Here is a 25,867-nt window from a genome sequence, read left to right as displayed (position 1 = left end):
TTTGTCTCACTGTGGTATTTTATATTTAAATATTGTTTTATGATAACTAAACAAAAGGTATTTAAGATATTTAGCAATTTTGCAATTATTCATGCTGTACGTACATAGATTTATACGATAGATATATCATTTGTCAGAATGATCATGGCCTATTCCCATATGTCACAGGATTAATTATTTTAGTTAATTATTCATCATAATTGCGTTCATTTATTTCAACATTTCATGTTTTCATTTCCCATTGTTCATCTGTATCCATCCACACCTCTTTATTCGTTCATACAATCATCCATATTATCATAGTACTACGAGAAGTCACGTGGTTACGTTTGGCGGCTGAATCGGTAATTGAATGGGTGTGTTAGACTGGTTTTTCCGGTTTGAGAAAGTGAGTGCACATGTCAGTTTATATATATCTAATTTTAGCACGAACTTCAAGAATTAATTAATATCACGACGCCACCCAAGACAGACGGTTGATTTCCGCTCGTCAACTCGACTAACTATTTATCTGGTGGTTTAAATCGCTGTTGTTCTTGGTGAGTTATCTTAATTAAATATATGTAATTTAAATATTATATAACTAAAGATCAATTTAATGAGTGAATGTAGAGAATGGGAGTGTTTTAGTAATATTATGATTGTATATGATTATAGATCATCTGTGGAAACCATATACTCAATAATATTCAAAGTACAAAAATAAATTCAGTGTCATTCCATAAAAGGCCTTGGAGTTGGTTCTCAAATGTAGCTCAGAAAATATATATATTTCGAGTACCCCTTGGTCAGCTGTTGGTATGATTGACAGACTTATATTTGTGTGGTAGAGTCAGATACATGGCATACCTACTACTTCTGGCTAGTGGATTAACCCTTAAGCTCGATCGGTAGAGTGCTGGACTGCCATGCAAGAGGACCCGGGTTCAAACTCCTCCAGAGACAAAACGTGTCTCTATTACATCTGTTTACCTACAATCTATGCAATTGCAATTGTAGTTGGATTAATTACTATTGACAATACTGATTGTATATAATTAGAAGTTCTATTGTAGTTATGTGTATATTCTATACAATTATATTGATATTAGTGTACAATTGGCACAGGGTTCAAATCAAATCTAAATCAACATCATCTAGGCCTACATAAAGCCACGTCCGAACTCAAAACAAGATCGACAAGAAGCAAGAAGTATACAAGTATATAAATTACATACTTAAAGAATGAAAAGGTGAAATACCGATCCATGCATTCCACCCCTATTAAAACAATGGGCCTACTCTGTGGGAGAGCTAGCGGTCAGCGCTGGACCTTCTACAGTATTCCTGGAATTAATTCCAATTGATGGTGTACACCAGCGGGAGGATGATGAATGTGTGATTTGTTTAGAAAAAGAAAATTACGCCCGCAGGTGCAAAACATGCAAAAAATGCATCTTGCTGTTAAAGATGTTTTCATAAACATCTTTTTAAAAAAACCGGTGCCAATGACATTGACAAATGAGGTGCCCCTTGGGTGCAGGAGGAAATCAAGGTACAGTTGAGTAACTGTAATTGTAGCGGCCATTCATTAGAGTCCAATTAACATTATATATAGAACTTAGAGTCTTTGTCACCTACTGGTACTTTCCTCACTGATTAAACTACTCAAACTTAGATCAGTTAAAATAATTTACAACAGTGTAGATAAAACAGTCTGATCACTAGGATTCAAAGTTTGTTTCATCGTATGTTTGCAGAGAGTTGGTGTCTGCAAGACACTTTTACGCAACTTTATGATGTACAAAGAGCCTGCATTTTATGGATCCGTGTACAAGACCTGGAGAAAATGTCTGACACTCTAAAATTTTATTTCAAAATAATTCCAGGTACCACAGGGATACCCGATTTGTCAATCAGGTAATAACTGGTTTTGAAATTCACCCAAGTTTCAAATCATGCAGTTTACATAATTGTTTAAAGAACAAATGAACACTGTCAATTTTTTGGTGCAAATTTTAATGAATGCTTTTTTTTCAATTTCCGTGAATACAAAGACTTTCTGTAGCTATGTAATTGTAAAAATTAAGTTTCTACGTATTTTTTCAAACCATTTTACATATTTTATTGTTGTATTATTTCGTGTACTATTTTATATCACTGGCTGGCACGCGATGGGAAAAATCTTTAAAATACTTAAAACAAATTCCAGATAGAATATCTCGAAAATTTGATCATTGACCTTATACATGTATAATGTTAATGTCAATAAAATACAGACAATAAAAGTAGTTTTAGGCAATAGATGGTTTGAAGCTCCTATTAGTCAGTTTTTTTGTAAAACTCGATCAAAATGAGTAGAATTTTGAAAATTGATAGAGGAAATTCGGACTAAATTAAATTTAAAATATGAGCTATAAATGATTCTTTGACATATGTAATTAGTAAAGCTATTTGTATTTTATCGTTTTCCAAACCAACAAATTGTTTTATTATTTGTAATAATTGCAAAATAAATAAAACGTCGGAAAGGGTGGACAAATTTGACAATTTTTTCAATAAACATTCAGAAGTCACTAGCATAAAAAGTAGGCCATTGACCTAATTATTTGAAAGTGAAAAACAGCACCACAGTACTAGGTCTACAATGTAGAATAAGTAGTTTTCTGTTCCTATTTGTAGAATTTTTTCGCCCCTGAGTAAACGTAATCTTTAAAACATTTGTGGTGTGTTTTTGTTAGTAATAATGTAGTAGTGTGACTTAGTTTGACTTATAGTTTTATATATTACTTTTTTTAAGTTATTTTGATTCACATCTGATTCATTCATTTATTCAATTTTTCACTCTACTGTGTTGTGTGGTTAAACTCAAACGCCCCTATTTCAAATAATGGTTCAGTCAATATATACAAAAAGTAAAGAAATTGGAACATTCCATATGAATAAAGATGTTTTATTATTCTTTGCTTTGGTCAGTAATGGTCACTTCTGACAGTGGCGGGAGTATAATTTCTTTGTGATCTGGTAATCTTGTAATTAATTCTGCGAGACTTGGGGAAGAGGGAAGACGGGTATGACATGAATATATTGTCAACTTTTTGACTGCCGATAAATTCCACACTAAGACTGTAAGTAATTTTCTTTTATACTATAATAAGTAAATGCTAGGTTAAGGCTATAAATAAATAATGAATAAATCTGTTTTATTAGTATGAGTGTGGAGAATGAATTTTTAAAATAAAGTATACAATGGAAAGCATTGTAGAGCCCCTGTGGGTATAGATATACATGTATATATATACATCCCAGAACGTGCATGGGGATATTAATAAACGGAATAGTTTTAATTCAAAGCGGCTTTATGAAGATAATTATTTGCATGGTCTCTTCAATTACATGTAATGCATTTCCCTGAACAATATTTCATTTGGCTAGGGGATGCTCCGCTTTGTTGTGCCCATGTTATCATAAACGGTTAACTCAAGTAAACGACCAAAAGACATGCTCGTTGTTACGACATTTTTTCCCCAATATCAAAAGAATTGACGTTAATTACAATGGTCAGCTCAAGTAGAAGAGATGAACATGCAGGATTGAGACATGTATAGGAAAAGCTTAATATGTCCATCTAATTTCTGTGGCAGGCTCGTTTACTAAATTTTCTGAAAGCTGGTCTGTTTAAGCTTTATAACCTTAAGCTTTAAGAGTTGATAACACAGGGATGCCTTCGACAGTTCATACAACATTTTTAGCGTTTCTTTATCTGAGCGGATGTTGTCACTCTGGGGGACATGTTTACTAAGGGATATTTATCTTCTTAGGATTATTTATAAGAATGTATTACTGTGTACACACACTACAAAGTACTATATCAACAAGTAAATAAAACAAAAGTAAAGCTTCTCATTACAAGATAATAAAACGCTATCAAAAATAGTAAAATGAATAAATGTCACATTGCTTTATTTCCGTCTAAGTAATCTATAATTATGTGCTTTGCAGATGACAATGGACGTGCTACTGATGTTGAATTTTTTGCAGGAGAGTGGAAATGGTCATCGAAAACTACAAAATCTGAATTAAGTTGGACTTAAGTTTCTGTTTTTTCCATTTCTCCAGAAGATTCTTAACGCATGATAAAGACATTCAAAATTCTCGTTACGTGGTGGACCCAAAATTCTGTCATTTTGTTCGTCCAATACCTAGTGTAACCATCCTTTGTCCAAATATGTGTGTCGACGAATCATTTTGGACCTTGTAGAGTTTTTTATTTCCTATTTTGGAAGACGACGGTGCCAGTACGATACCAAAATCTTTCAGTTTCCTGAAATTGAGGATTTCGGCGTCATTCACCGTCAACATCATAGGAGATAAGCAACATCGGTACGAAACGTAAAAAAACCCCCATAATTCCTATCCAGAGTTTATGAATAATGTAATCATCAAATTTGCCCTCGTGTTAGAGACAACGGAGGATGAAGATCATGGGGTGAAATTCGTCGGAATTTTTAGAGCTTTATTACGTCTTTTGCATTCACTTAAGAAATAAACAGCGTTATTTAGTGAACATGGCGTTATGAATAGCAATTGCTTTGTTGGCATATTCCATGATGCGCGCTAGCGCATCATGGAAAATATGCCAGCAGAGCAGTTGCTATTCATAACGCCATGCTCACTAAATAATCGTTGTTTATTACTTATATTTGCATTTTACCACTCGCAAATACTGTATTAGCCTAGACCTTGACATTTAGCTATTACATCAAAAGTATACATTCAGACTGTAATGTATCTTTTTAATTCATATAGATTTGTTAACAGAATCAATGATATGTTAAAACAGTAATTCCTTTTAAATGTTATCAAAAACATGTTTTAATTAAATACATCAATTTTATGGAGTTGGAGAAAAACACATGTCGTATAGTGGTTTAAATGTATAACGTCATGGAAAAGTATATATAACGTTACACCTTTATGAGGTCATAGTATACAGACAGAGCAATTGCGATTATAGAGAAATAACTGCAGCTCCTCCGTATGGGCTTACAGTGGGAAAGAACAATGGGAATGCAAATATAAGATATTGACTTCTCTTATGCAGGTGTGAATCAATGCGATTTACAGAGCATCCATGCATCTGTAAAATGTAAAGGATAATATTTACATTTATTTAAGAATTTGTAATCAACGCATCACTCCAATATCATATTATTATTGTTATTGATATTTATTTATTATTGACAAATCAGGGGAATTGACCCCTAAATAAATGATAATAATGCATTGCTGACTTTGTTATTTTTCAAACGGATTAACGTGTCATCTAATTGGTATACCGGAAGGGAAATTTGAGAGCCTCTTTGTAATCGATTAATCCATAAAATGCTGACTCTACTATTTCGCAAAAGATAATCCCGTTTAGACGGTGGAGCCACTAGAGTTGGTTCACCAATCGAACAATGTCACGTGACTTGAGTAACCAATCCATAAGCCCCACTAAGGAAGGGCGGGAGCTTCAAGTTTAGGTAATTATTTGTTATTCTCGATCAGTCAGCAACATGTTTACTTGCGAGATTAGTTTTTGTGGTAAACCACACCAAATACAATAAGGAATTATTGCGTCATAAAAGATCTGCGCATGAAAGGCAAACATCTGCATGCGATACATGTGTTTGCCAAATACCCTTTTCTACTAGTACTAGCATATGTCAACAGATCATACAACCATGCATTGATTCCAACTTTATCAAACTAAGTGAAAAAAGTATATGCATTATGATAATCAAATAACAACAACCCGCGATTGTATGGCTATTTAACTAAACATAAAGAAAATCATACTGAACCCGAAAAAACTTGCGTTTACTATTGATTTTCGTTCAATTCCTTTATTTTGTTAAATTGTGCCATATGATACACTAGATAGTAAATATATACAGTGATATATTAACAATGATGTTAAATGTAATACAGTGTCATGTAAATGTAATTAACTAGCAAGTACTTGTACTATAAATATACATCATGTACACTAGGTAAACTTGTAAATCATGTACTTTTGGGGTTAAGGTCAGACGCGACCTATCTTTCATTATTTTCTAAAAAAAATTCTTATCTCCGCAATGTGAAGATTTCCACTACGTAATTTCAAATTTATATTTTTATGTTATAGGATATTTTTCTATTTGGATATATTTTTATATACTACGACATTATTAACAGGCATTCAAGTGGATTTTGCGTGTGTAAAAGTACTTCTTCTAGTAGATGCGTGACACAGGTATTTTCCGAGGTTGCAATGTTCAATTTATATATTTTCATGCACTTAGTGACTTGAAGTCTGAATCTTATGCATAGTATGCTAGTGACATCATCTTGCGCTAGCCGGTTTGGCCTGACTCCGCGCAATCAAATAGTCCGTGACCCCCGTGGGGAGGTTGATGAGGAGAGTGAACACAGTCTTGGCGTCCCAGCCCACCCTGTAATAGGCCTGGGGGTACCGCCCCGTCACCGCGTGGTAGTAAGCCTCCGTCACCTGACCAAAGTCCTTGCTCCCCTTGAATTTAGACAGCCCTGTAGACACTGCAAGAAATGTGGATAGAAAAATATCTAAATAATACTCATTGCAAGTCATCATTGACGTTTTAGAATTGTTTAAAATAAAGACATTGAACAAAACCACCTGACAAGAAACACTGTAATTATTAAGATTTTTTTTCTTCGTCGCGGAGTAATTTTCGCTCACGTTTGTAAATAGTTTTACCCGTTTTAAATTTGCTCTTACACTGCCGGGTATCGTCTCAAGCCACAGTTTGGAGTCCGCGACCTCCAGATGGGAGAGGATCATATATATATATATATATATATATATATATATATATATATATATATATATATATATATATATATATATATATATATATATATATATATATATACTGGCCGTGGTTTGCGACGATGACAGTCAGGATAAAAGAGAAATAAATTCAATTTGCATTTGTTAATAAGCTTCCTTTTGAAATCGCTCGTTCACGAAGACAGTAAAAATCAACTGGGGCGAAAATTTCTCTGCATACAGTATGAAATCGAGCTGACAGGAAGATGAGAGAATCGATTGAATGTTGGTGAGAAGTGCCATACATGTACAAATATTTTATTCAGTAGGCCCTATCTTTTTTGAAAAACAATATCGCCGTAGAAAATCGATTTCAATTTGTAAGCTTACTTTGATTTTTTTTTAAAACAAAGATTGGTAAAAAAGCATTTTGCAGTGTTTAAAATGATAATAAACTATTATAATAAAATTATGGTAGTAATTTTGGTAATTTAGTTGTTTCTCAAAATCAACTCCTCAATGCAATCGCTAGCACCGAAAGAGGTGTTGACCAAATAAGATCAATGAATCCGCATCATAAATATAGTTCCTTATTCTAAAAAGATTTAAATCAATTTTTGAAAAACGCTTACATTTTTCATAACATCAAGTTTGAACGAGCAGTATACTTCTCATGTGTGTCTATCTTGTATGTAATCTCTGATCTAAAGAATGAAAAGATTTTTTTTCAATCTTACATTTTTGTACGTAATCTCTGCCATAATAGTCCTTGACATTATCCGGGAGTGTATCGAATGACTTCTGGAAGAACTCGGTGGGTTTGGCGCGGTTCAGCATCCCCGTGTCGAAGACCCCGGGCTCCACCACGTGTACCGACACACCCTGTACATACAACTCTCGTCTGCAAAGTTTAAGGAATAAGTAATCCTTCTTTGGGTATTATGAGATGATCGAATACGGTTGGGGGAGATCAAATCCTATGAAGCCCGAAAGGCTTTTTCATAGATTTGATCATGTCTGGCCGTAATCACCTCATAATATCAAAAGAATGATTCTTTAACTCTGCTATTTATATAATTTTTAGTAATTGCAAGACAAAATATATAAATAGTCATTGGTGAAATGTATTGGACTATACAATACAAAATCTTTCGTAGTGTTATCACAAACAAAGACACTGGAAAATATAGAACTAAACAAAGCTGAGAAAAAAGTGGAATACATATTAGATAATACAGCCGTGGCTCCTACGACACAGGAAATTATCCAAAAAGAAAACCCAATCTAACTTGACAAAGGGCATAACCTTTTTACGCACAAATGCGTTTATTGCAAATGTGTTCTATGACTGAATAATTTCAATGTTAAATTCTGCAAAGTTTGCGATTTGCAAAAACACCTTCATATATATATATATATATATATATATATATATATATATATATATATATATATATATATATATATATATATATATATACACACACAAATGTACAAGGTATACAGTTTATTATTCTTCAAAGTGAGGAAGAAGATGGCACGCTACCTTAAACATTCTGAATAACCTTCCACGGCAAATTTAGAAACGACATACGGAGATGAAAATGGAAAAGCGAATCTTCCCGCTATGCTTGCCGTGTTAACAATACGTCCCGAGGATTTCCGCAGTAGCGGAAGAAAATGCTTAATGATTAAGACCTGTCCAAACAAATTCACTTTGAGACAATCGTTAAAGTTCTCCACCGTTTGGGATTCGCAGAGACCCGTATGTAGAGACACGCCTGCATTGTTGATTACTGCCCAAAGTCCTACAAAAAGTTCGAGAAATAAACATGTATACTTACACCCAGGATCTTATGATAATAAAACATATCATTTCAATGAACGGACTTTTCTCAATAGAGGGTAGTAGTGGAATTATAATTATAAAAACAATCCTGCTCATTGATCTTTTAATAAATACAAATCAACAACATGAATCGATCCAGGTACACGCCTACATGCATATACATGATAAACTAATCGAACACTCTCGCACAACTATTTTACATTGTTATCCGGCCAACGTGGTAATTTTGCAATACAGTAGAAATATGTTTCACATATCTTAAAAATTGTTTCTGGGGAAGATATTTGAATTCTTTAATCGAACGTTAAAAATTATCAGCAAAAGCCCAAAGGTCATCGTAACCAAAGACAAGTCGCGACTTATAATTGTGTCATATATGGTAAATTTTAAATTTTCTTGGTGGGTAAGTTTACAACATTTACGTTACGAAAATATTGAAAGCATTACATTTTATGACATGCAACGTCATTCTGTTAACAAATGGGACCGTTTAAGGAACGACAACTATGGATAGAAAATAGCGCAACACAAGCATCCCTAGCTTCGTAAACTTTTATTATTGCGTGCATCTTAAACTTTTAATTAATTGATATTCCGGTCTTAAGCATGATTTAACAAATACAAAATTATAAGTCTAGACTTTTTTCATGACATATAAAACGCGAACTTCATTTCTTTCTTTCATCAAATGTCAAATGTTTGAAAGAATTAATAAACACAGTATATAATTTCTAAAGGAAAATGGATCAGAAACATGTTTGATCAAATGATTTGAAAATACATGTAAAATAGTTATAAAGATTGTATACCAAAGTTTGGGGGCAACTTGTTGGAGATCGTCTTGACGGCATTCTTTATATCATCTTCCTTTGTGACGTCAAGTTGTATCGGAATCAAGCGCTGATTTAATTCCGTATCTGCGCCAAACTCCTTCAGGTAGGCGGCAAACACATTTATCCCCCTTTCGGCAAAAGACTTTGCCGCCAGGAGGCCAAACCCGGTGTCACATCCGGTTATAAGTACGTAAAGGTCACTGTTTTTCTGTTTGATCCTTAGGCGACTTAACGTCCACTTCAGTGTAAGAAACACAACAATTACAGCGACACCTAGTGGTAGGAACATAGCGGCTGTGCCTGTAATTATACAAATATATGCATCCTAAAAATAGATGTTTAAATTCAGTATATATTCCAATTGTTTGCAATGGAAATCTGTGACGATTTTGAATAACACACGTTAAACCTGATCACGGTATACGAGCGCAATTTAACGTCATCATGCGTTTTGAACAGATTTATTGTTGTTAGATTTCATGAAATGTTGAAACTTACCGAACCAATTTGATATGTACTTTTCGAAAATGATCGTTAAATTATATCCATCCTTTCTCAAAACAGTTTTCCCCCGAAAAGTTTTTGGCACAATATGTCGCGCACTAACTTGCGTGTTTTATGGCCGTACCATGTATTATTCATATCCAGAAAAAGAGCGTATATATATGTACCATTTTAACAAGAGCTTGGACTTTGGGAAGTTATTTTCAACAGCAATTTGTCGTAGGCCTCTCTATTTCATTGTAGGCCATTCAGCCATGGCTCTTTGAAATCAACAAGATTTGTTTGGCTTTTGAGCTAGAACCATTTTAACAAGAGCTTGGACTTTGGATAGTTGTGTCAATCGGCAATGTGACGTAGGCATGTCTATTTCATGGCTGGCCATTCAGCCATGGCTCTTTGAAATCAACAAGATTTGTCTGTCTTATGAGTGAAAACTGCGCAGTCGGTGTATATTTCGCTTGGAACAAGCGTCATTTTAACTTGTTTTGACGCAAGAAAAAGATATGACATCATACTGAAAGTCCATGGCCTTGTTAAAATGATTCTAAGACGCAATCTGTGTATATTTTCCTTCAAACCAGCATCATTTCTAACTTTTTTTATGCAAGAAATAGATATTAGTTACATCTAATAGAAAGCCCAAGGTCTGGTTAAAATGGTTCTAAATATACTATATATTGAATGGTTTTAAATCGACGATACAAAAATTGATATACAAATAATTATCATCATCACATTAATTATAAAAATAAGCACTGAATGCTTATTTTGGATGTCGTCGGCCGTGCAGACAAATTTTAACACCGCGCGTATTGGTAATAGGCGGGTCTCGTGGACCTTTGAAAACCAATTGAGGACTTGTAATCAGCCCAGGGCTGTGTTTTACAAAAGAACTTGCGACAAAGTCGTAAATATTTTCAGTCTCATGGAATAATCTTTAATGAATAAAACTTAAACAAAACCAATTATATACAACCATTCCAATATCCATAATCATATTTTACAGCCATGAGAATAAAACATTGATTAGTTTGTGATTAATTAACATTCATTAATATGGTCGTAAGTCGTAAGTTCTTTTGTAAAACTCAGCCCAGTAGTCTCCGTTGTCGCTAGCACAGTAATGGTGAACTAAATATAAGGGCAAACCTATATTGATCTAGATATGAAAATTTGGTGACGTTTTCATATTTTTAAAGTTGAAGACTCTCGACGGGACATAAATCAGTCCAAAATAAGTTAACCCTTAATTATTCTAATATATAATAATGTAAACTATCGATCCTCCCCACTGCTGTACTATTCCACAGATCAAGTGTCATATTGTTTGAAAGTTTGAAAACAATTAAAACCATTTTAACAAGAGCTTGAACTTTGGGTAGTTGTGTCAAACAGGAATGTGACGTAGGCCTGTCTATTTCATTGCTGATCATGACCACTAAGCCATGGCTCTCAATCAAATCAACAAGATAACAAGGCTTATGAGCTAAGACAATGCAATCTATTCATATTTCACTCGAAACCAACATCATTTTCAAATTGTTTTGATTGTAGAAATAGATAGTTATGTCTTACCGAAAGTCAAAGGTCTTTTAGCAATGGTTTACTTCTCGCATTATCATGAGACATCATGCTGTGTGATATTTTTGTTTTACACTGATTGTGCATTTTAATGCCGCTTTAATAACGCCTGTTGTATGAAAATGATAAATGATGGAATGTGCTAATCCATCAAGTAACTTTTTTGCCTGATTAAAATTTAAACGTATTTTCTCATTAAAAATAGTAGTAGCGTCCCTCTTGACTTGCACTTTATATAGCACGCAATAAAGAAAAACAGTTTGCTCGTAACATTAGAAATTTAAACCATTCCGCCAATCATTTCTTGTACGTTATTTATTCTCCTTAATACCCATGTGAGCCATGAAGTCATATTGCTCCTTTTCGCCGATTGTAATTATTCATGCGTGGATCCAAAAATCCCCCTCAGCGAGAGAGGGGATTCAAACAATAATTTTGTTTTGTCGAGGGCAAGGCCTATTTTTGATACAATGCAACTTTATATAATCAACTGATAAATGTAAATTTTTTTTTAATTTTTTTTGGGGGGGGGGGGGTAGGGGGTGGGGTGGGGGTGGTAGGGGCAAACAAAAATACCCCAAAACCAACACACTACCTTGCTTTTTCCTTAATAACCAATTTTAAAATGATTTGAAAATGATTTTTGCTACATGTACGCATGTGCACCGCTCTATCAGGAATATGGAAAGCATATTCCGATTAATAACCCAGAAACAAGGAGTCCAACACCCCCTTTTTTCCAAACCAATTAATCTATAAATCTTAAGATTTAGCGAAGTAATGGAATGGTTTTCTTAGGCTTCTTAAAATTGTCCAAATGTTCCCATCCACCTATTTTACGGTGCTTAAATTCGTGCTTGCATTAATTGGTGATTTTTACTATGTTATTTCAACATAATTCTTAATTCAAAATTCACACATAGATAAAAAATCTTTTGTTGCAATTAGTTTGACATTAAACTTTATTTTGACTGACTAAAAATACCAAGACATAATATTCCTGCGGTAATGCAGTTTTAAAAAAGAGTGTTTTAAAAAAATCAACAATGAACAAATGACATTTAAATGCAAAGTTTAGAGTACGAGGTATGCTCTATGAATTTCTGTATTTAAAGAAAAAAATCGAACGTGCCTCAAATTACATGTATACCTCACATTTCATCGTACTACAGTGTATTCGGCACATGTCAAACACCTATTACACTTAAATACTGCTGACACTTAGGTGACCCCAGTAGTTTTTAAAAGGTTGACCACTTGAATAATTTTCAGATTTGACCTTAGCGTGTTAAACATCAAGCTGCAGAGACCCAATTATACTAATTAGACTACACTAATTAATGTTCACTCACCTGTCAAGAGTTTGCACACCTGTCAAGTTGTTTACTCGTTTACATCTAATACGTTTTATGCTGAATATCACCTTTGTGACATGCATTGAACATACACACGTGTAAAATGTGAATTGTACCTATACAAAACGGTCAGACACAACGACACGAGTGACTCACTGGTTATTAACGCGCACTTCTCTTTTAATATCGTCGGTCAAGGGGTTTCGGTCTATTGAGAGAGAGAGAGAGAGAGAGAGAGAGAGAGAGAGAGAGAGAGTGTTATGGAAGCTGGTCTCGAATTTGAAGCCGTTGTTATACATCTATTTCACACATGAATATTTTTCCTTTAATCATTTATAACGTTAGTGAAGAAAATATGGGAAAGAATGGACTTATTTAAAAGTCAGTTTATATAATATAAGACTTAATGAATTATTGTATTGTTTATTAGTCAACAGCTGTACAGCTCATAGACATATACAATTAATATACACATGTTATAATACATATACTGGTCACTTGAAAAAGGCAAGTTTATACATGAAGTTTTCTGATTACAAAAGCATTCTTAATATATTTACCTAAATTGCACAAATCCTTTACATTTTGTGTTGACAATAATAGAATTAATTTAAAGACAGAGGGTTTAATATAATAAAACTTCTTAAGGAATTTTTCTCTTAAGTTACAGTAATAGGGACATTTCAATATAAAATGATATTCATCTTCTATATCTAAAGTACATAGAGGACATAAACGTCTTTGTAATGGAACATTGTTATATCTGCCAGTTTCGATGGTAAGACAATGGGATGATAATCTTAATTTACATATAAGTTTCTTATATTGTAAAGGAATTCTTTTTGTTAGATATGACTGCAAGGTACAATGATCAACTAAATATCTATAGATTGTACATTTGGAAGAGGCATTTATGTCAGCTAGTAAAGACTGTTTAAAATTATCAAAAATACGTTGCTTGGCGATCGTTAAAATAATTTCTGGCTTTTCAAAAAATTGGTTTTCCCATAAGTTCATTAGCCCAATACTTGTTAACATATTCTTGATCTCTGCAGCCCAGTTTTTACATTTGTTTTTACCTAAAGTTTCATTATACATATTAACATAACATGAATTCAAAATGCAATTTCTTGATGATAAAAGTTTCATCCAATATCTTAAAATACGTATTTTTCTGATACATTGCAGAGGCATTCTGCCCAATTCACAATAAATAACTGCATTAGATGTGCCCCTTTTAATATTAAGTATGTTTTTACAATAATTAAGATGAATTTTTTCTATATCTGGGGCAGAATGAAAGCCCCAGACTTCACAACCGTAGTAAGCAATGCTTCCTACATAAGTGTCAAAAAGGGACAAAAGCGTAGTAAAATTAAGACTCATATTACAACATTTCCTTTTCAGTGCAAAAAGCGCCTTCATACATTGTAATGACAATTGTTTCTGCGTAACATGAAATTTGCCATTGTAATTCAACAAAAGTCCTAGATAACAAAAACTGTTCACTACTTCAATTTGTTCACACTTATAAAACCACACATCTTCTGTTCGCAAAATTCCCCCATTTCTAAAAACCATTATTTTTGTTTTGTTTACATTAACCGTTAACGACCATTTCTCTGTATAATTTTCTAAAGTATTCAACATTGACTGTAAGTCAGCAGCAGACTGAGCAAAAATAACCATGTCGTCTGCGTACATCAGTAAAAATAAGGATAGCTCTTGTAATTCAATTGGAGTATTTCCATTGCTTAAAAATTCCATTTCGCAATCATTGACATAAAGGGAAAAAAGGAGAGGGGAAATTATTTCCCCTTGTAAAACACCAAGATTATTCACAAAAAAATCTGATAACTTACCATCTAATAAAACACAAGACTTAATATTATTATAAAGTGAACGTAAAATCTTCAGAGGTTTACCTCTGATTCCATACATTGAAATTTTATTCCACATTTTAACCCTATCCACTGTGTCAAAGGCACGCTTGAAATCTACGAAGCCGCAATACAATCTACATTTTTTCGAGAGATATTTGTTCACAATTGTTTGTAATGCAAAAATGGCATCAACAGTACTATGAAATGGTCTAAACCCGAACTGTGCGTCTGTAATAACATCATTTCTCTCGGCCCATGACATAAATCTCTTATTCAAGATTGAAGTAAAAAGTTTTGTCATACAACTAATTAAACTAATTCCTCTATAATTGGCAGGATCAGTTGTCCCACCCTTTTTATATATTGGTACAATGAGAGACTCACACAGTATATGTGGAAAATGACCTGTTGTAAACATAGCATTAAAAATTGTGTGTACAAAAGGTACCAAAATATCCTTGAATTCAATGAAATATTCATTAATTATACCATCCAGTCCATGACTTTTACCTGGTTTTAAAGTCTTTATAGCATCTTCAATTTCATTTAAAGATATGTCACTTTCTAATTCTTCAAAAATTACTTCTTTTTCACCTACGACCATGTCATTTCCCACGGCTGTATGATCAATACAAGAAAGGGATTTGAAATGATTGTGTAAATCTACAAGTGAAACATTTACTTTGTTAACTTTTCTCCTACTAAATTTCGAAAAAAATACTTTAGGATTAGATTTCCTTATTGTTTCTAATAAATTGCCCTCTTCATTAAGATATTTTCTCTTGATTCTTCGTTCCAATATTTTATATTGCCTTTTACTTGATTTTAATAATTCATGATTTACTAAAGATTTACTTTTGTTAAAGTCAGCTAGCGCTTTACGATAAATATCATATAATCGCTTACATTCAGCAGTAAACCATGGTCGGTCATGTCTAGGTTCAACATTATCTATTTGTCTACTACTCTTATTGACATGGCGAGGACTGGGCACCTTATGAAAGTCAGACATAAGAAAAGACAATTCATTTACAAAAGTTTTGACACCGTTTTCTAACCCTGTATTACTAGATAAATCATTCTGTACTAAACATTCCTCTAATCTATACACATTTTGCTGCAGTGACAATTTACTATCATTTACTAAATCTTCCTTCCAGCGATATCTTACGTGATCATGACTACTGAATGAATTCCCTTCTGACTGATTCAATGCTATGTTTATACCCGTTCTTAGTTCGATGTGCAATGGTGCGTGATCAGAATAAGTGTTAAAATTACAAACTATGAACTTATAAAAGTAACTAAATATGTCAGGTGTGCTCAATACATAATCAATAACACTACATCCATTGGCACCACAATATGTAAAATCGTTAGCCATATTATCTACATGTCTGCCATTTAGAATTCGTAACCCACTTTCAATACACATCTGAATCAACTTAAGCCCATAGGCATTCACTGCTTTGTCTGGACACACACGGTCACTTAATCTATCGTCCTCCTTGTAATTACAGATAGGTGATATAAAATCAGAGATTTGTTCATGTACATTATCACATTCAATATAATCATTTAACACCGAGCACCTGCTATTCAAGTCTCCGACAATAATTACTTTACCTTTCTCGGAGTATTTAGCAATTTGATTCTCTAATTCATAAAAAATATCACAGTTATATTGTTTGAAAAATGAGGATTTATCCGGCGGAATATAGATACAACATATGTATAAACATTCATTAGACTCTATTACATCACCGTTAATCTTTAGCCAGCAAATTGTGTCGAAAATAACATCAGTTATTGTAATATGTTTCCGAAACTCATCCCTTATACATAAGGCCATCCCACCTCCTTGTTTAGATCTAGAAAGTGATCTTGGTATGAATCTACATGTAAACCCCGGTACATTGAAATCAAATTCATTCTCTATCCAACATTCAGACAAAAATATAACATCGTATGTACATCTAAAGTTTAAAAAAGCAGGGTCGTTAAGTTTTTTCTCGAGTCCCCCATTAATGTTCCAACTAAGCAACTTTAACTTAAACTCACTCTCTGTACACGTTGGTCCCTGGCCCTCTTGTCTGTCCTAACTGGATCCTACCCTCGGGCGTTTGCGATCCTGGCGGTGGCTAGGCGACACAGTGGGTTGATGCGCGGGTTGGTCGCGTCCTTCGCTCGGTGTATACTCGATTCCGTCGATAAAAAGTCTGTCCCGCATCAACCGTACTCTCTGGTTCCGTCTGCGCGCTTCCCGCATCACTGGAAACAGGGCTCTTCTGCGCTGGTCGATTTCGACAGGAAACTGTTCCTGAACATAGAAGTTGGTCCCCTTCAGAGTTTTTGGAGCCTGCTTTCTCACCAACTCTCTGTCCTTAAAGTGCGAGAATTTGGCGACGATATTGCGTGGTCGCGCATTTGGGCTAGAAGGTTTTCGTCCAATTCTGTGCACTCTTTCGAAATTAATATCTTTCCGGACACGCATCTTGTCGCACATGAACCTTCTCACCGTTTCCTCACAATCCTCTGCTTCTTCTTCCGGTATGCCACAGAAGAGTAAGTTGTCTCTCATGGAACGGCATCGAAGATCCAGCATATCCTCCTTTAGCTCGTCACGTACCTCTTCCAGCTCGGCGTTGATACGGCCTATCGAATCACTATTTGAATTTAATTTCGTTTTCACATCCGTCACATCCTTCTTCATGTTTTTTGTTTCTCCTTTTACTTCTTTCTGTATTTCCTTCATCTCTTTTGCCGCACCATCAAACAGGTTGCTTAAACCGCTCATGTCCTTACCCATCTCTGTATGAATTTTCCGCACTTCCTTCATTTCTCTTTCTAATTCACAGACTGATGTCTCACATTTTGTCACTTTGTTTTCCACGACGAATTAATCAATCGATGACACACGTACATATAAAAAACTGAATTAATTTCTGTGTGAATACAGTATATGCCATTAGCTATAAAAGAATGTTAGACTCAGCTAATTTTGAGCGCAAAATTGTTATAAAGACATGAACGCCTCCATAGGATTACCCATATTTACACACTAATAAAAATGTCGAAAGCTCTTTTTTTGGAAACCCCAACAATTGTAACAAATGATCGGGTTTGGGGTTCAGATAATTTTTATATCATACGGGTGTTATCTTTGATGCTAATGGTAATGTGCGAGGATAGTCCGGATGACACTACTATATATAAGAGCACACTCGAGAGAAGAGCTGATTCTGTGTTCGGCTGTCAAAGGAGTAGGTACGTTAATACGACTGCACAGTGTTCGTATTGGGTTAATCTTTAAATAGCGCGTTAATATTTACTCGTATTTTATTAACTGAGTGTACCTGGCTGCAGCTTGTGTCGGCTGCAGAGATACAGCCCTGTACATGTGATATAGGCATAGAGCCTTATCAGGACAGATCTCGCAGGTCTCGAGGCTGAGACCTGTGCCTCGGATAGAGCCCCGGGTTATAACCCACAGATCATCAAGCCCCATCCCTTATAAATAACTTGTGAATTATTTGTTTTGCATGCTTAAGGATAGGTCATCCTTACAACTATATCTGTATATATTGACTCGTTGTTTTTGTGACAGTTTCATGCCGGTATTCATATATGATTATTAAATAGACACATTTCCCAGACTGGTCTCAATCACCGAACCCAAAACACGTTACAAAATTGGTGGCAGCGGTGGGATTTTGATCAGTCAATTGTTTTCTACAAATTGTTAATATAATATTAATTATGAGCGTGCGCGATTTACACGCCGATGTAGAATATTTAGAGGGGGAAATAAATCGGCTCAGTAGAGAGATACATGACTCTCTACGGGTTACGAATTCTCCAGGCCGAGGCCGGAGACCCAGACCAGGCATGAGTACCAGTACCCCGTACGTGAGACGGAGATATAGTGTGAGTGGCTATGTGTCTGGAGATGTGTGCTTGTGTGATGATGAGGATCCTGTACCTAGTGACCGGCCGCCAGTGCAGAACAACGCAAACCCAAGAACAAGTAATACGAATCCTGGACCGGTCCGATCTCGGAACTTTGTAAAACCTGCAACATACGACGGATCCGGTTTATGGAATGATTATCTGTCCCATTTTGAATCAGTCTGTCTTTTGAATGACTGGACAGAGACTGAGAAAGGGCTATATTTGGCTGCATCCCTGAGGGGACTAGCACAAGGTGTGTTAGGAAATCAGCCCAGAGACGAGAGACAGAACTATAGGAAATTAGTGAAAGCCTTGCAAGATAGATTCGCCCCTATGAATCAAACTGAGCTATACAGAGCACAGCTGAGGGAAAGGAGACAAAAGGCTTCTGAAAGTTTACCGGAGATGGGACAGGACATAAGGAGACTCGTGAATTTAGCTTACCCGACAGCCCCCGATGATGTTCGGGAAATACTAGCTACTGAACAGTTCTTAGATGGGCTACATAACTCGGAAATGCGTCTTAAGATAAAGCAGGCTAGACCCATAAACTTGAATGACGCAATACAGAGAGCTGTTGAGCTGGAAGCATATTATAGGGCAGAGAATCGCCACACAGATGCTGTCCGGACAATGAGTGAAAATACTGAAGACTCGTCCAAAGCTTCAAAACTCGATAATTTTATAGAGACCGTCGAGAAAAACATGCGGTCGTTACAGCGCGATATGAGAGATTTGAAACAATGGAAGTTTCAGTCTCAAAGCCAGAGACGCATGCCTCGCCCGGAGACACATGCAAGAGATAGTAACCGGACGAGGAAATGTTATAAATGTGGATCTGACAAGCATCTGAGAAAAGATTGCCCACAATTGAATAAGGGGTCTGATGACAAATTAACACAAGTTAATAGTACAAGAGAAACGAATCCCAAAACTGATACAAGTTTCCAGAAAAACCAATGTTCTAGTGATCAGTATTCAAGAGTAGTACACTCTATAAATGAAAAAGGGGTTTATGTCACTGCTCGCATACATGGGATGGATGCTTACCTATTGGTTGATACAGGTGCTACTGTATCATTGCTATCCACAATTTGTTATGAGAACATTAAAAGGGATGCAAATCACGCGTTGACTGAGGTAGAACGGGATGTACTATCAGCTACTGGTTCAGTACTACGAGTGCTTGGGCGAACTCCAGTAGATTTTACATTGAATGGCATTGCCCTACAGCAAGAAATGATTGTCGCAGACTTGACAGTAGATGGGATACTTGGACTAGATTTCCTAGTGAGGCATGAGGCCGTCATTAACATGAGGATGCATCAGATATCAATATCTGGTATCGAACACCCGATTCAGCTTGAGGGGTCAGCGAGCTATTATAAGGTGGCCATTATTCACCGAGTGACTGTACCGCCTAGATCAGAACTGGTAGTTGAAGGGCAAATACGTGCAAGTTCTGATGGAGGACTTCCAACCAAAGCTGGACTGATAGAACCCTCTGAAAAGTTTCAGAATTCATGTATGCTGGCTAAAACACTTGTCCGTAGACAGGACACTATTCCGCTCCGTATCATGAATATTTCGGATGATAGCAAGACCATCTACCCAGGTACTGTTGTTGGGAAGTTACATGCTGTTGATGAGGTTCTTTCTTTGGTGTCAGAGGGAAATAGAGACTTGGATGTGGACAGAGAGTTGCCGGCTCATTTGCAAGAGCTATTCATTAGCAGCACAAGTCATATAGATAAAGATGATGTCATGAAAGCAAAGGCTCTTCTTTTGAAGTACGCAGCTCTATTTTCAGAGACAGATGAAGATGTAGGCCGAACCGCCAAGGTCAGACACAAGATAGAGACTGGTGTCAATGCACCAATTAAACAAGCACCCAGGCGTCTGCCGTTTCATATGCAAGAAGAGGTACAAAATCACGTATCTGACATGCTAAGAAGAGGTATCATAGAACCTTCTCAGAGCCCGTGGTCAGCAGCAATCGTGCTTGTAAAGAAGAAAGACGGATCCACAAGGTTCTGTGTCGATTACAGACGTCTAAATAGTATAACAACGAAGGATGCATACCCATTACCTCGTATTGACGAGTCTCTGCATCAACTACGAGGCGCCAAATGGTTCAGTACTTTGGACCTGAATGCTGGGTATTGGCAGGTAGAGCTAGATCCAGAGGATAAGAAAAAGACGGCATTTGTCACCCGACAGGGTCTATATGAGTTCAACGTAATGCCGTTCGGGTTGTGTAATGCCCCAGCCACGTTTGAACGATTGATGGAGACTGTGCTGGCTGGCTTACAATGGCAGATTTGTCTTATATATCTTGATGATATAATCGTTTATGGAAAGACATTTGATGACATGCTGCAAAATTTAGAACTTGTGTTCGAAAAGCTTCTTGCGGCTGGACTGAAGCTGAAGGCAAGGAAGTGTTCGTTGTTTGCTCGACAGGTGAAATACTTGGGGCATATCATCTCGGAACAGGGGATCGAGACTGATCCTGAGAAGGTAGAGATTGTTAAACATTGGCCAGAGCCAGTAAACAAGACACAGGTGCGCTCTTTTATCGGTCTTTCCAGTTATTACAGAAAATTTATCCCTAACTTTGCTCGAATCGCTCAACCCTTACATAAACTTACAGAGGCGTCTGTTCCATTCAAGTGGACCGACGAATGCCAGGACGCATTTCAGCTCCTCAAAGATAGATTGATATCAGCGCCTATTCTAACGCATCCAGACTTTACGAAGCCGTTCATATTAGATACAGATGCGAGTCAGTATGCTATGGGTGCTGCTCTTTCACAACTGCAAGATGGCCAAGAAAGGGTTGTGGCGTATGCAAGTAAAGTCCTGAGTAAATCAGAAAAGAAGTACTGCGTCACCAGAAAGGAGCTTTTGGCTGTTGTCACTTTCATTAAGCATTTTAGACCTTTCTTGTATGGACACAAGTTCTTAGTTAGAACAGATCACAGCTCGTTGAAATGGTTGCTTCGATTTAAAGACCCGGAGGGGCAGTTAGCTCGTTGGATCGAGGTTATATCCACCTATGACATGGAAATAGAGCATCGGGCTGGTAGACTTCACGGGAATGCAGACGGACTCAGCAGAGTGCCATGTGGCCAATGCGGTTATTTCGATGACTGGGACAAGTCAGAGGTGTCTGAAGGACATGTTAGAATAATCGAGGACAAAATAAGAGAAAATAGTGAATCAGATTTAGCTACATTGCAAGATGAATGTAGGGACATAAGACTTGTTAAGTCTTGGTTGCAAGATAAAACACGTCCCGAATATAGTGATATATCCTCTGAGAGCTATGTAGTTAAGTCACTTTGGGCACAGTGGAGCAGGCTAACCCTTAAGGATAACTTTCTATGCAGGGTGTGGGAAGTCGAGGACAGTAACATGACAACATATCAGATAGTTGTTCCTTTATCCCAACGAAGATATATCTTACAGCAGATGCATGATGCAAAAACTTCTGCTCACTTAGGGATGACAAAAACCTTGAATAAAATCAGGCAGAACTATTACTGGCCAGGGCTACAGAGTGATGTAAGGAGCTATATCTCAGGCTGTGATGTGTGCTCCAGAAGGAAAGCTCCCCTCAAAACAAAAAGAGCCCCTATGCAGCCTTTACAGGTAGGCTACCCTTTAGAGAGGATAGCTACAGACATTCTTGGCGAATTTCCTGAGACAGAAAACGGAAATCGATACATTATCGTTATCTCAGATTACTTCACAAAATGGACCGAGGCATTTCCGATGCGAAATATGGAAGCACAAACCGTAGCTAAGATTGTCACTAATGAAGTAATCTGTAGGCTTGGATGTCCAGCGACAATCCATTCAGATCAGGGAGGACAATACGAGAGCCTTCTCTTCACTGAGGTATGTAAGCTTCTCCAGATCCGCAAGACAAGAACCACCCCATATCATCCGCAGTCAGATGGTATGGTGGAACGGTTCAACAAAACATTAGCCACTATGCTGAGCGCCTACGTGGATGAGAATCATCGAGATTGGGATGAAAGCATTCCGTTTGTGATGATGGCTTATAGAGCGTCTCAACATGAATCCACTGGCTATAGTCCTAACATGCTCATGTTAGGAAGGGAGGTCGCTACACCTCTAGATATCATGTATGATATGCCTTCGTCTTGGAAAGAAGTACCTAGAAGTGAATGGGTTTGGATAATGCAAGATCGGATGGAGAGAGCACACGCCTTTGTCAGACGTCATGCAGAAGGTGCAATGTTTCGTCAGAAACATTATCATGACATGAAAATGTCCTATGAGAAGTTCAAGGAAGGAGAAAATGTATACGTATACTTCCCCCAGCGCAAAGTTGGATGCTCACCGAAGTTCACGTCCTACTGGCGGGGACCGTTCAAGATACTCACAAAACTATCGGAAGTTTTGTATAAAGTTAACTGTGGTCGGAATGGTAAAGACCAGGTTATACATTGTGACCGCTTGAAAACGTGCAAAGCTCAGATTCTGAAAGGAGAGAACGAACTGCAGACCCCTCTGGAGAGCAGCACGGAAAGCCAACTTGATGTTCAGTTTGAGTCAGAGGTTATTGATGAGCGTCAGTCAAAAGTAGAGGTTACAGATGAACTAGCTGGGGAATTCGAGTCCAAGCGCAACAGACGTGCTCCAGTCTGGATGAGAGATTATGTGACAGAATAAATTGTTCAATAAAACAATTAGATATTGTACATATTAGTTTTGTTGTTTATTGGAATGATTCTGATTTTGTGTATAGTGGATAGATAGTCTTATTCATATAGAGGAATGTTCATGCTCAGATGCATCATCGATTTTTATGAAAGCTTTTATTTTACATTGTAGTATGGTTAACACAAAGACGACACCTCGGAGGGCAAAGGAAATATGTCCTGTGTGTTTTGTTGAACTGGATGGTAAGGACGCATGGTCCGAACATGTGCTGAGCTGTGCAAGCAGTATGATGGTATGCAAAGCCTGTCATGTATCCTTTAAGAAGAAGGAGTATCTGCAGAAACACATGCGGACAAAGCATCCCGATGCCCCTTCCTCAACGCATAAGGACACAAGTCATGATCAGGAAGACGACAGTGACTGGGACGTGGATCCCGAAGTTCAACTCGGCGAGATTCGGACTGAACTCGCAGACAAAGAGATGGAAGCTTTACCATCAACCTCTCAGGATGACTTCATCTCAGGAAGAGTGATTCGAAAAAGAACAGCGCCAAGTCCAGTGTTTTCGTCTAAACGAACCAACCTTGGCCTTGTTGAAGAAACCGTGTCGAAGAAAAGTGTGGAGTTTGGGATTCAAACTGACAACCTGGATCCTGTCCTATCCAAGATCATGGTAGATGAATCTACTCAAACAGAGGGCTATCATCGCAGAGTGAAGGAGATCACCATCACCAAATACCATGAAAATGGGCAGAAAATTAAGAGAATCAAAGAAAGTGAAGAACTGTTTGATTTGTAGATACTTATAAACATTGTAGCTGTACTGTGTTTGTAGAACATTTTGTTTCATTTTACATTTTTGTTATTTGCATGTGTATGTATGCTTATTCATGTTCATCCCCAAGAAGGTGCTATACATCCATCACTCATTCTGTACATTATTCATGTTTGATACGTCATCCTTTTTAGATAAAAATTTAAAAAAAAAATAAAAAAAAAAATATATCTATGTTATCGTTTTGTCATGCGAGGACGCATGAAGCAATGAGGCGTGGGTTATGTAACAAATGATCGGGTTTGGGGTTCAGATAATTTTTATATCATACGGGTGTTATCTTTGATGCTAATGGTAATGTGCGAGGATAGTCCGGATGACACTACTATATATAAGAGCACACTCGAGAGAAGAGCTGATTCTGTGTTCGGCTGTCAAAGGAGTAGGTACGTTAATACGACTGCACAGTGTTCGTATTGGGTTAATCTTTAAATAGCGCGTTAATATTTACTCGTATTTTATTAACTGAGTGTACCTGGCTGCAGCTTGTGTCGGCTGCAGAGATACAGCCCTGTACATGTGATATAGGCATAGAGCCTTATCAGGACAGATCTCGCAGGTCTCGAGGCTGAGACCTGTGCCTCGGATAGAGCCCCGGGTTATAACCCACAGATCATCAAGCCCCATCCCTTATAAATAACTTGTGAATTATTTGTTTTGCATGCTTAAGGATAGGTCATCCTTACAACTATATCTGTATATATTGACTCGTTGTTTTTGTGACAGTTTCATGCCGGTATTCATATATGATTATTAAATAGACACATTTCCCAGACTGGTCTCAATCACCGAACCCAAAACACGTTACACAATTAAAAAAAAAACTTCAAGAGTTCCGCCCAGACCGACTCGATTTTCCACTACATGACTGTGTATTATTATATTAATATTATTTTTTTTGGGTAAGATATAAAGTATATTAAAAATTAAATATATAGGGTCAACATAAAAAAAAAGTTAATAATTCTAACGTTACATACCCCCCCCCCCCCCAAAAAAAAATAAAATAAAAATTAAGGGAGGTTATTTATCTACTTAAAAGTGTTACAGGAAATTATTACCCCTACCCCAGGATATTTTACGGACTTTGTTCTTAATCTATCAATAAATACTCTAGTGGAATTCCATAGAGTATTATTACGTAATTATAAAGTAATTTGTTTACACCACGCACAGCCACAATTCAAGATCCGCGCTTTGTAATGCCGTTTACTGGGGACTTAATTGTAAATGTAAAGTCATGATAGTGTAATCATTGAATGTTAGATTCGATTGTCAAAATGAAATTGACGCTCTGTTGAATAACGCAGCGATAAATAATATGTATCCTGTTCTAATTTATGAATACACACCTTCTCAGTTGACCTACCTATTTACCGCCAACTAGATAAGATTACACGTGTAAATAGTTCTCTGTGATATTTCCGTTGATTGAACAAGGTTGTACATCCTCAAAATTCTTGTTTAGATTTCTAATATCTTTTGATTGTAGTTAACAGTTCTTGCATATTATAAACGAATAAAAAACGCTAATTCTTATATCGCAATCCAAATCACGAAAACC

General features: G+C 36.4%; 3 protein-coding genes and 1 long non-coding RNA gene across 7 annotated transcripts; 2 read left to right on the top strand and 2 right to left on the bottom strand.

Annotated features, from left to right (window-relative positions):
- Positions 1–452: 452 nt before the first annotated feature.
- Positions 453–4,511, top strand: LOC128162082 (uncharacterized). 2 transcript variants are annotated; one of them, XR_008240613.1, is made up of 4 exons: positions 453–539; positions 1,108–1,534; positions 1,740–3,107; positions 3,982–4,511. It is a non-coding gene; the product is annotated as an uncharacterized LOC128162082 (long non-coding RNA). The 2 variants fall into 2 exon arrangements; XR_008240612.1 differs by having other exon boundaries at positions 1,740–4,511.
- A 1,257-nt stretch (positions 4,512–5,768) lies between these two features.
- On the bottom strand, positions 5,769–25,811 carry LOC128162079 (17-beta-hydroxysteroid dehydrogenase type 6-like). Of its 3 annotated transcripts, none has more exons than XM_052825274.1 (5): positions 25,656–25,811; positions 9,476–9,799; positions 8,364–8,625; positions 7,555–7,718; positions 5,769–6,564 (listed from the first exon to the last, which is right to left on the bottom strand). In XM_052825274.1, the coding sequence occupies exons 2-5, from the start codon at positions 9,786–9,788 to the stop codon at positions 6,353–6,355; spliced, it is 951 nt and encodes a 316-aa protein (XP_052681234.1). In that variant the 5' UTR covers positions 9,789–9,799; positions 25,656–25,811; the 3' UTR covers positions 5,769–6,352. The 3 variants fall into 3 exon arrangements, with proteins under 3 accessions (XP_052681234.1, XP_052681233.1, XP_052681232.1); XM_052825273.1 differs by having other exon boundaries at positions 25,673–25,811; XM_052825272.1 differs by lacking the exon at positions 25,656–25,811 and adding an exon at positions 12,937–13,095 and having other exon boundaries at positions 5,770–6,564.
- On the bottom strand, positions 16,921–17,661 carry LOC128163270 (uncharacterized). The gene has a single exon (XM_052826815.1). The coding sequence runs from the start codon at positions 17,659–17,661 to the stop codon at positions 16,921–16,923; it is 741 nt and encodes a 246-aa protein (XP_052682775.1).
- Positions 23,641–24,267, top strand: LOC128163268 (uncharacterized). The gene has a single exon (XM_052826812.1). It carries the CDS (start codon positions 23,641–23,643, stop codon positions 24,265–24,267), a length of 627 nt encoding a protein of 208 aa, XP_052682772.1.
- Positions 25,812–25,867: the final 56 nt, after the last annotated feature.

This window comes from Crassostrea angulata, chromosome 9, assembly GCF_025612915.1.
Source record: "Crassostrea angulata isolate pt1a10 chromosome 9, ASM2561291v2, whole genome shotgun sequence".
In the NCBI taxonomy this organism is placed as follows: domain Eukaryota; kingdom Metazoa; phylum Mollusca; class Bivalvia; order Ostreida; family Ostreidae; genus Magallana; species Magallana angulata.
The sequence above is the reverse complement of the archived record's forward strand: the minus strand, read 5'-3'. Positions and strand labels throughout refer to the sequence as shown.

Coding starts and splice junctions, on each gene's coding strand:
- LOC128162079 (XM_052825274.1), bottom strand. CDS start 9,788: ATGTTCCTACCACTAGGTGTCGCTGTAATTGTTGTGTTTCTTACACTG. Junction 8,626..9,475: donor CAAGTTGCCCCCAAACTTTG/GTATACAATCTT, acceptor AACTTTTTGTAG/GACTTTGGGCAGTAATCAAC. Junction 7,719..8,363: donor GGTTATTCAGAATGTTTAAG/GTAGCGTGCCAT, acceptor TAAACTTTGCAG/ACGAGAGTTGTATGTACAGG.
- LOC128163270 (XM_052826815.1), bottom strand. CDS start 17,661: ATGAAGGAAGTGCGGAAAATTCATACAGAGATGGGTAAGGACATGAGC.
- LOC128163268 (XM_052826812.1), top strand. CDS start 23,641: ATGGTTAACACAAAGACGACACCTCGGAGGGCAAAGGAAATATGTCCT.